Raw genomic sequence first — 10,648 nt, 5'->3', positions numbered from 1 at the left:
CGCCCCTCTCTATTACGGGTTATCGCTCGGCGTTCCTGGTGGATATGGTTTTTCCGGGAGAAACCACGCTTCCCCTCGTGCTTTCCAACGGCTCCGCCTTCCCGCCGGAGCCTGACCCTTCCCAGCGTGCTCGGCGATTCCAGCGTGCGAGGCTCTCGGAGAGCAAGGCCCCAGGGCCTGGCTTAGGGGCGCGAAAAGCATGCTGGGGATTGTAGTTCGGTAGTCCGCGAGGGCGGCTAGGGGCTGGCAGTAGGAGGGACTCGTTGTCCCAGCATGCCCTGCGCCTCAGCCCGCGCGTTCGCAGTTTCTCGCTCTCGCCCGCCCTCCCGCTCCCTAGCTTGCTCGCGCTTTTGCTCGCGGTCTCCTCGCGGATCGAAGGGGTTCTGACCACAGCTTGTGGCTGAGAAGAGCGACAGAGGCGGCGACTCAAGAGAAACGAGGCTGCAGTGGTGGTGGGAAGATGTCGGGCGAGGACGAGCAACAGGAGCAAACTATCGCCGAGGACCTGGTCGTGACCAAGTATAAGATGGGGGGCGACATTGCTAACCGTGAGTGCGGCCTCAGGGGTCCGGATATCGAGGCTGGGAAGGGAGAGTCAAAGGAGACGGTGATGGGTTGGCTCCTGAGGGCTGGAGCGGTGGGGTCACGCACTGTGGGTTACTGAGGGCCCAGTTCAGGTCTGCTGGAGGTGGCGTGGTGGGGAGGCTCCGTGTCGCGCCTGGGACCCGAGAGTCTGGGCCTGGGCTGGAGTCCCTGGAGATGCTGGCGGACGGTCGGCAGGGCGGCTGGGAGAAGATCAGAGCTGGGCCCCTGGCCAGCTCCGACCCTAGGCCGTTGGTAAGGAGGCGAGGTGTACCTCCTGCCCCTCACCTTTCAGTTCAGATTTCTGTCTCTGATATTGGTGGCAGCGAGACCACCTCGAAAAGGAAGCGCTTCTATTTTGTCGCGGCTCCCCGCCGTCAGGAACCTGGCCGGCACGTGTTGCCAAGTCCCCTGCGGCTCGCCGGCTACCTTCCTCCGCTATGTCCCTGACACCAGCTTGCCTACCACGTGCTTTGCTGTAGTCTCGTTCTTTACTTCAACTCCTTCCCTGGTGGGGGCCGCCTTCTACTCTAGGGCCAACTCAGGGACCTTTAGAGAGCACCCCATAACTCTTGTTTGACTGTTCTTGAAGTTGTTCATTGTACCTCCAACCTGCGGAGTTGGCTTTAGTTAGTCGTCTAATTTGATCTTAGGTGTTTAACAACTTTAGGAGTGTTTTGAGGTCCTCCTCACCCCAGCCAGTCAAACCTATGAATAGTGCTGTTAAAGGGAGTCTGAAGTTAGAATCTCAGAAGTCATCCTTACTAAGATTGTGCTCTTGACTTTCTCAGCAGCTGCCTGGCACTCTCTGCAGATGTCTCGCTTTCTATTTTCTCTCTTTGCAATTAAAAACCCAGTTAGGGGACACAAAATGCTTGTCTTTGGGCTTTTAAATGGTTCTGACAGTAAAGATAGGCATTTAGGATGCTTTTGATCCTGTGACTGAAAATCTGAGTTTTTCAAACTTTCAAAGAATCACCAAAACTTGGATCACAAAAATAAAATCTGAATCCACGATGGACCATGGAGAGGGTATCGGTGAACAGAATAAATGCTTTGTAACACAATGGATATGTAGTGGTTTAAATCAGAAAAAACAATTTTCCCTCTTGCAGTTTATAACTTCTGAGGCACCTGTGAATCCCATTACCAGTTTGAAACTCTTTTGGGTCACGTACTTCTTTGAGCCCAGGGACCTAGGTTAAGTCTTCTTGGCTTGTTATTTGAAGAAATAAGTCTGCATAAATTGAGATTACTAACACCCCCTAATTGGGGTGTCTGGAAAGGAAGAAGGTAGCATTTAACAACACATCAGCTTAGAGTCAGCAATTGTATGTCTACCTTCTTGTTGTCCCTGATGCCTATAAATTTCTTCCAGTCTGCTTTGCATGTGTTGGATATCTTGGTGAGAATGCCCTTGAAGTTCATAAATCTGTCCTACCATACCACAGGTATCATCTTTGGAAAGTCTCCCTTGCCTTAGGAGACAGGTGGTGCATACCTAGCTGTCACACTATATAAAGGAGGGGAGGGAGTGTTGGATTTTTTAAGTTAAGGAAAGGAAGGTAGAGATTATAGAGATGACAGGTACATTCTAAGAGGCAAAACATATTCCTTTTTTTATCCTTAGAGCAGTGGTACTAGGGAATATTTCTCAGTTGGACTCAGAAAGCCTAAGTCCAACTTCTAGGTGTTTCTTGGACGTTAACTTAGACAACACATTCAGGACTGATACATGGGATTCTGTTCCCAGGGGTACTTCGGTCTTTGGTGGAAGCATCCTGTTCAGGTGTGTCGGTACTGAGCCTGTGTGAGAAAGGTGATGCCATGATAATGGAAGAAACGGGGAAGATTTTCAAAAAAGAAAAAGAAATGAAGAAAGGTAAAAAAAAAAAAATCCCCTACTAATTAAGTTTCACCCTTATTGAGTCCTGTTTTATTGTAATGATGCAACCTTTACCCCAGCACTGGTTGAGATATTTGGAATTGGAATGGCAAGGGGAATTCAGTTTCCCACTCAGTCCAGACTGATCAAACTTAAACAAGACCCTGAAGAAAATCCATTCATTTTTCAGAGGGGCAGGAGGGTTCTGAGAGAGCGAGCAGGGCAGTAAGGCTGATTGTCTCTTTACAGGTATTGCCTTTCCCACCAGCATTTCAGTAAATAACTGTGTATGTCACTTCTCCCCTTTGAAGAGCGACCAGGACTATATTCTCAAGGAAGGTGACTTGGTAAAAATGTAAGCTTAAACCATTTTAGAGCACTTGTCTTTTTCCTCGGCATTCACAGTAGTGCCAGTTGCTAATGCTGTACTCTGCTCTTGCCTTTCAGTGACCTTGGGGTCCACGTGGATGGCTTCATCGCTAATGTGGCTCACACTTTTGTGGTTGATGTAGCTCAGGTAGGTGGACTGCTTTGAACTCTATTCAGCCAGTGGGGAGCTGGGGAGGGCCCACTGCTGCTGGTTTTTTTTTTTTTCCCCCCACTGCTGCCTCTTATCCTCACCTACTACCACCACATTAAGTTTTGAGAGTCTCTAGAGAAATAAAAGGGGAAAGGGTGTTTTCTCTCCTGACCACTGGATACATAATGGACACACAGATATTAACTGATCAGCTTTTCGGGCAGGCACTGACTGCGTTTCCTCCTCTACAGGGGACCCAAGTAACAGGGCGGAAAGCAGACGTCATTAAGGCAGCTCACCTTTGTGCTGAAGCTGCCCTCCGCCTGGTCAAACCTGGAAATCAGGTGAGCTGTTTAGTCCAAGTCCAGAGTTTGATAGAGCCAAAGATGCATTCAGGATGTACTGCTATTCCATACTGAAAGAGAAGGAACTAAAGAGTTTAAAGAGTTTAAACCGAAGAGCTGTTAAATCTTAGTGCCTACCTTAGGTGATGTGATGCTCTCTGTAAGGGGATGGGTGGTCCCTTTCTCATGGAGCCTATAGAGGCTCCATGTTTTGGATGTGTATTGTTCCCAGAAATAATTTAAGATAGATAGCTCAATAAAACACAGATATTAAAACTAAGTTTTAAAAGCTTATAACACAAAAATAATAATAGTACCAGTAAATTGGTGGCAAAGAAAGGCCAAAGACCCTTGCAAGACAATATTAGGAAGTTCAGGGATCATAAATTTCTCATGAATTCATACAATAACATGTTAGACTACTAGTGGAGACTTTGTCTAACACTTAGATTTCAGAACCTGTTCAATACGTAAAGCATCCTCTTTCTCTGTGCTCTTCACCCTTTTCATCCATTTGTCCCCATTATCACTTAATTGCATCGTTTTTACTTCAGCCTCTGTTGTAGTTTTCTTGCGGTGGTATCTATCAAAGAGCTATTATAAAGCACTTTGAACAGTACCTGGCACATAGTTAACCCTTTTGTTAGCTATTATTATTTTATACATTGATTATTTTTATTATTTATATGCTTACTATTGTTGGAAGATACTATTAATGTAGTGGCTGTTGTCTAACTATGACATGAGACTTTCAGGATTCTCATCCCATTACCACCCACTACTGATTTAAAATGAAATAACTTCAAAATTTCCTCATCTATAAAGTGGGGAAAATTAAATTGTGCCTCATTCTCACAGGGTTGTGAAGATTGAGATGATCCATATAAAGTGATTATCACAGTACCTGACATGTAGTTTAATAATAGCTATGATTGGAAATTCACTTTCCTTTTTTTCTTAACTATAATTTAGGTGAGGATCAGCTCATGATTGAAAGAGGTAGAGGGGAAAATAAAACTTTCTGGACCCTTTCAACAGGTTAGAATGCCAGGTATCATGGACTGAACACTGTGATCAGAAAACCTGGGTTTATACTAGGTTCTTTTGGTTAACTGGTTTAACCTTGAGCAAATCATGTAACCCTTCTGAGCCTCAGTTTCCTCCTCCAGATTAGGATGTAGATTACCATACAGAATTGTTGGCACTAGTCACCTTGCAGAATTGTTGTCTAAGTAGACCATCTTTGTGATAGCGCTTTGTAAAATGGTATGCAAATTTGATTTCTAGGTTGTAGGATGCTAGGGCTATGAAATGAAAAATTACTGAGAATCATTGCATTTGCTGGAGGATATTAGAACTCAGTTCTTTTGTGCTGCTGCTTCTCATAGTAGACAACTTACTAGCTCCTGGTATTTTACGTTTTATTTGATCTTGTACTTCTAGAACACACAAGTGACAGAAGCCTGGAACAAAGTTGCCCACTCATTTAATTGCACACCAATAGAAGGTGAGACTTCAGATAGTGGGGTTGAGGGTCTCAGTATGAGTGGTTTAGCAGAATTAAGACTTTTGTTCCCTTGAGCATCCATCCTGGCTCTGGCATAGTCCAAGCCCCAAACCTCAGTGCCCCGAGTTTCCATAGCTGGGCACTTTGCTCTCATTGCCTGCTCCGTGGTTCTACTTGGGTAGGTGGGTTGGAAACCTTTGGGGATTCTAGATGAGTGGTACCACAGGCTTTGTCCTCTCTACAGGTATGCTGTCACACCAGTTGAAGCAGCATGTCATTGATGGAGAGAAAACCATTATCCAGAATCCCACAGACCAGCAGAAGTAGGTGCCCTGTATCCCATCTTCTACCTTCTGTCGTATAAGACTAGTCATGAACTTCTTCCATACTCCAGGCTAATCTTATCCACCGTCTCCTCTAACCTGGACTAATCTTATCCACCTTCTCTTCTAAGCTCCAGGAACCACTTATTGCTCCTTATTGTTCCCTTTCTGTTCCTTTTAGGAAGGACCATGAAAAAGCTGAATTTGAGGTACATGAAGTATATGCTGTGGATGTTCTCGTCAGCTCAGGAGAGGGCAAGGTGATGAACGTTTACCAGAGCCGGCAGAGAGGGGAGGCTGCGGGTGGGTTCCAAGAGCACTAGATCAGATGTGATCTTTTATAGGCCAAGGATGCAGGACAGAGAACCACCATTTACAAGAGAGACCCCTCTAAGCAGTATGGCCTGAAAATGAAAACTTCCCGTGCCTTCTTCAGTGAGGTCGAAAGGCGTTTTGATGCCATGCCCTTTACTTTAAGGTACTACTGCACTTAGCGAGGACAGGACTTGGAATAGTCTGACCCGTAGACCATACAACCAGATCTCTTTCCTTCCCCTACCCCGCTTGCCCTCCTTCCCTCTTCTACCTAGACTTGTAGCTCTGGCCTGCATGCATGCCTTCTTTCTCCCTCTCATAGGAAGTAGTGTAAAAACAATCCTACACATTATTTCTGCCTGAGGGTAGGAGTTATTTAAAAACAGTAACAAAGTGGTAAGACATGACAGGGAGTTAAGGATACCTGAATTTGTCTTTCCCTCCCCAGAGCATTTGAAGATGAGAAGAAGGCCCGCATGGGTGTGGTGGAGTGCGCCAAACATGAACTGCTACAACCATTTAATGTTCTCTATGAGAAGGAGGGTGAGTTCTGAGAAGAGAGTTGTAGTTTGAAGCCCCCAATTATGGTCCCCTTCTCCTTGAAGTCAAGGGGACATTCTATCAAAACACTTTGTTTCTCTCATAGGTGAATTTGTTGCCCAGTTTAAATTTACAGTTCTGCTTATGCCCAATGGCCCCATGCGGATAACCAGTGGTCCTTTTGAGCCTGACCTTTACAAGTCTGAGATGGAGGTCCAGGATGCAGAGCTCAAGGTTAGTGTGTGATGGAAAGGAGCAGGGACGTGGCACTTTTTTGGGGAGTGAGGACTGAGTGACGGGAAGTCCCAAGAAGAGCTACAGTGCCAAGAGTAGCACTTGGCGTTTGCTCCATGTTCCTCAAAATTTGTTTTCCTTCTTCTGTTTCGTAGGCACTCCTCCAGAGTTCTGCAAGTCGGAAAACCCAGAAAAAGAAAAAAAAGAAGGTTTGTTATGATCATCCCTCCCTGGTGGGGTGAACCTGATCGTCTTTATTCACCTTCCTGGGTCATGGTGGGGATATAGGTGTCGATATGTCCTTATTTCTCCCCATCTCAGCCCTGACCTAGAGAATTAGGAATATTCTTGTCTTTGGTCCCCCAGACAGTACCCTAAGTTATTGAAAACTGACACATCTTCTCTCCTTTCCATGAATGTAGGCCTCTAAGACTGCAGAGAATGCTACCAGTGGGGAAACTTTAGAAGAGAATGAAGCTGGGGACTGAGGTGGGTCCCATCCCCCCAGCTTGTCACTCCTGCCTCATCCCCTTCCCACCACACCCCAGGCTCTGTGAAGTGCAGTTCGACTTCTCAACCCAGGACCGCGAGCAGAGCGGGGTCTCCCTGTCCTCCTCCCAGTCCCCCATCCCAGCCCCCTTCCAACAACAACCAGCTCCAACTGACTCTGGTCTTGGGAGGCCAGGCTTCCCAGCCACCGAAGACTACTTTAAATAGGAAAGAGAAATTGAATAATAAAATCAGGAGTCAAAATCCATCGTTTTCAAGCCCCTCTTTCTAGCCTTTTTCTACTAATCTGCTTGGTCAAGGTTTATGGCCCTACAACAGAACGGGAGGAGGCTAACATAGCCACCACCACTAAAAACTCAGATGAAATTTTTTTATACCACTCCAGTGTCAGCATTTTCCCATCTGTTGGGGCTTGTTCCTCTCTCTGTTCCCACTTTCCCCAAGTCTTTTATCAGGCCTCAAAATAGAGAGGAGCTATTCTTCAGACTATTTTTCTTCACATGTGGCAGATTCCTTTTATGATCCAGGCTGTCGAGCCAGGCCCCTCCCGTTTTTAGGAGCTGGAGCCTGCATTTACCAATGGATTCTCATCTGTCAATTGGATCCTCATTTGTAAATCTTTGTAGTCAGTTTTGTTCTACAGGACAGTGTTTCTTCCCTCCACAAGGCTGTAAAGAAGTAATCCATCTCAACCTTGTCCATTTCTTTGAAGTCAGTGGGGTTCTTCCCTTGCTCCATCTTAGAAACCTGAGCTGGAAGCTCCACTGTGGTTTTGTTCCCTGTTTGAAATATTTTGACCTCCCTTCCTTGAAAGAAAGATGTGTAACCAGAGGAGCAGACTGAAGAGACAAAACTCCTGGCTTTCTGAAGCTGTGGACTTGGATTAATTGCTAGGGGTTTGGAGAGAAAGGTGACCTTTCAGTACCTCTGGCATGCTGTCCCAGGGAACTAGGGCTCCCACTAACTTATGAGGTTTTTAAACACATTGAAAATGACATGGCATTAAAATAAATTTGGATTTGCTCATAATCATGTGTCTGTATGCTGCTCTTATTTGATGGTGGTGGGAGAGTGAGCTGAAGTGATCATTTGGAACCAGTTTTGGGGGGTTTTTTGGCCTTGCCTCATGTCATGCAGGATCTTGGTTTTCCAACCAAGGATCAAACCTGTACCCCCTGCAGTGGAAGCATGGAATCGAAACCACTGGACTGCCAGGGAAATCCCTGGAACCAGTTTTCTAAAATACTGAATACCTTGGGTTGGGGGAAGACATAAAAATCCTGGATTTTGTGATTTAACAGTTTATTTTCTATGGGAGTTTGGTCTAGTTTTCTGAAATAAAAACATAGCCCTTAGTGCTGACACTATTTAGAACACTTAATGTATGGATGTGAGAGTTGGACTGTGAAGAAAGCTGAGCACCAAAGAATTGATGCTTTTGAACTGTGGTGTTGAAGACATTTGAGAGTCCCTTCGACTGCAAGGAGATCCAACCAGTCCATTCTAAAGATCAGTCCTGGGTGTTCTTTGGAAGGAATGATGCTAGAGCTGAAACTCCAGTACTTTGGCCACCTCATGCGAAGAGTTGACTCATTGGAAAAGACTCTGATGCTGGGAGGGATTGGGGGCAGGAGGAAAAGGGGACGACAGAGGATGAGATGGCTGGATGGCATCACCGACTTGATGGACGTGAGTTTGAGTGAACTCTGGGAGTTGATGGACAGGGAGGCCTGTCGTGCTGCGATTGATGGGGTTGCAGAGTCGGACACGACTGAGCAACTGAACTGAACTGAATGTTTATTGCAAAAAAAAAAAATAAATAAACTGCAAAGTGATTATCTTGGATTAGGAAGCCAGGAAGAATGCCTAAGTGTTAACACATTTTTTTCAGGCCACCCTGAGGTTTGATGGGTAATGCATGTATTAGAGCATTTTTTATGTTACTGCTGACCTGAAGATACATTACATAATTACGAATTAAACTGAACACAGATCTTTTCGTAAGAGTTCATAGCAATCAACAGGTGAAATCCCAGTGGGTTTGATATCTTGGCGTGGGTGGGGGGCGTGGTATTTTTGTTTTCAAACACATTACAGTCCATTGGTGACAATACTAGAACCACTTAAGCACTTGAAACGAGGGTCGGAAATTTAGAAACCTAATTTTCCAGAACTACAAAGGTTAAATGTTCTAAAGAAAACACTAAAAAAAGGAATCATAACAAGCCTCAATCCATCTTATAGTGAATAAGGTGAAGTCTGTATGATGAAGGGTTTTCTTTCATCCTTCATAATACACGTTTTTAGGTGCTTCTGACCTAACCATATCTTGATACTGGGAAGCTGTCATACCACCAAATACAATTCGTGCCTAAAGATACATGTAGCTGATCGGGCTTTCCTTCTGTCAATTAATTAGATCTGTCTTTAATTTGTTAATTTGACACGACTGAAGCGATTTACCACACACACTATGCAGAGGGAGAATCACTGAAGTATCTTCTAACAAGATGCATTGTGGCCAGGAATGTTATGATATTCTGCCTCAGGCATTGCAGGGAAAGACCACAGTTGCCTAGGACAAAAAGAGTTCATTTTCCACAGTAAAAAAGGTCTCTTTTTGTAGTAAAACAGCTTTCTCAATTCCCCGCTGAATTGCAATCTTAGGACCTTTGAAAGTTCCAAACTCGAACCTGCAGATATTTAGCTTAATAAATAAGGTAAACCAGTAAAACAAGTCAGGACTTTTTGTACAGTCCGCCTCGATCCACAGTAAAATGGAGGATGTCTCCAGAAAACTGCAACTCCCATGAAGCAACGAGAGAGAAGGCGGAAGTAGCTACCCTTTGCTCGTTTTGCACTTCTAGGTCTCTTATTGGAAATATGTGCTCATATCTACATAATATGGTATCCTCATAATAAAACAGGTGAGAGGAATCTTGTACATCAAAATACTAATTTCCAACAGAATTTCCCTAGCTCAATCACTTTTCACACACCAGCAAACTGCCAAAAGCTATCGTTACGCCCCTTGGGCTACCCCGCCCCCCGGGGGGGGGGGCGGGATGGCCAGGGCGAGAAAGCGGAAGTGACGACACTGAGTATTCCATTAAATATCCGTAGGCGGGCCCCTGGCGATCTCTCGGCCTTAGCGCCATCTTTTGAGGTGAGTGTTAGTGATGGCTGTGTTCGTGTTCCGACTACAATCCATAAACATCTGATCTCTGCACTCACCATCATTACAGCAAACTAACCGCAGACTTTTTTTCTTTACCCGTAGAAACCTCTGCGCCATGAGAGCGAAGGTAAGCAGTCCCTGCCAGTGAGCTAAAGCTGTAAGAATTGGCTGTTGGTAGGGGAGACCTTGGCAAGGGAAATCGGCCATCGTTCCAGTGTCGCCGGGTTCTCAGATTGTGCTCACGGGCTAGTGGGAGAGGAAGGATAGTTTGAGGAGAAGCAGAATAAGTGGTGGGTAAGTTGTGTGGGGAGAAGCAGAATAGGTGGTAGGTAAGTTCTGTGGCGAGAGATGCTGAAAGTGGGAGAGGGCGCATGCAGGCAGGATTCAGGGTTTTACGTCTGGGATCCAGGTGGCAGTCCAGATTGCTGATGGACTCGGGGTTTTGCGTCTGGGATCCAGGTGGCAGTCCAGATTGTTGATGTGGTTTACTGCGACTAAGCCCTCCTACTTGATCAAGAATCCACCCGGTTCTAAATAGTGCTTTTCATGAAAGTTGTGAAAGTGTTAGTCGCTCAGTCGTGTCCGACTCTTGCGATCCCGTGAACTGTAGCCCGCCAGGCTGCTCTGCCCATGGAATTTTCCAGGCAAGAATACTGGAGTGGGTTGCCATTCCCTTTTCCAGGTAATCTCCCTTACGCAGGGATTGAACC

The 10,648-nt window shown here is 45.6% G+C and overlaps 2 protein-coding genes across 3 annotated transcripts in view; both read left to right on the top strand.

Annotated features, from left to right (window-relative positions):
• Positions 1-299: 299 nt before the first annotated feature.
• Positions 300-10,648, top strand: part of PA2G4 (proliferation-associated 2G4) — an 11,117-nt gene continuing 768 nt past the window's right edge. Inside the window, exons 1-13 of one of the 2 annotated variants that reach the window (NM_001034699.1) lie at positions 300-548; positions 2,336-2,464; positions 2,717-2,822; positions 2,915-2,984; positions 3,239-3,331; positions 4,775-4,838; positions 5,083-5,161; positions 5,343-5,421; positions 5,506-5,639; positions 5,925-6,019; positions 6,123-6,250; positions 6,406-6,459; positions 6,673-7,005. In NM_001034699.1, coding sequence (NP_001029871.1) covers positions 461-548; positions 2,336-2,464; positions 2,717-2,822; positions 2,915-2,984; positions 3,239-3,331; positions 4,775-4,838; positions 5,083-5,161; positions 5,343-5,421; positions 5,506-5,639; positions 5,925-6,019; positions 6,123-6,250; positions 6,406-6,459; positions 6,673-6,738 — 1,185 coding nt within the window. In that variant the 5' untranslated portion in view covers positions 300-460 and the 3' untranslated portion in view covers positions 6,739-7,005. Of the gene's footprint in view, positions 549-2,335; positions 2,465-2,716; positions 2,823-2,914; positions 2,985-3,238; positions 3,332-4,774; positions 4,839-5,082; positions 5,162-5,342; positions 5,422-5,505; positions 5,640-5,924; positions 6,020-6,122; positions 6,251-6,405; positions 6,460-6,672; positions 10,066-10,648 lie in introns of those variants that run through there. The other variant, XM_059886650.1, reaches the window with a different exon arrangement.
• ZC3H10 (zinc finger CCCH-type containing 10) overlaps positions 9,900-10,648 on the top strand; it is a 7,289-nt gene continuing 6,540 nt past the window's right edge. The window contains exons 1-2 of the mRNA XM_024991513.2: positions 9,900-9,926; positions 10,041-10,065. The gene's annotated coding sequence lies outside the window, so the exon portion shown is untranslated. The remainder of the gene's footprint in view (positions 9,927-10,040; positions 10,066-10,648) is intronic.

Source organism: Bos taurus, chromosome 5 (genome assembly GCF_002263795.3).
Source record: "Bos taurus isolate L1 Dominette 01449 registration number 42190680 breed Hereford chromosome 5, ARS-UCD2.0, whole genome shotgun sequence".
In the NCBI taxonomy this organism is placed as follows: domain Eukaryota; kingdom Metazoa; phylum Chordata; class Mammalia; order Artiodactyla; family Bovidae; genus Bos; species Bos taurus.
The sequence above is the reverse complement of the archived record's forward strand: the minus strand, read 5'-3'. Positions and strand labels throughout refer to the sequence as shown.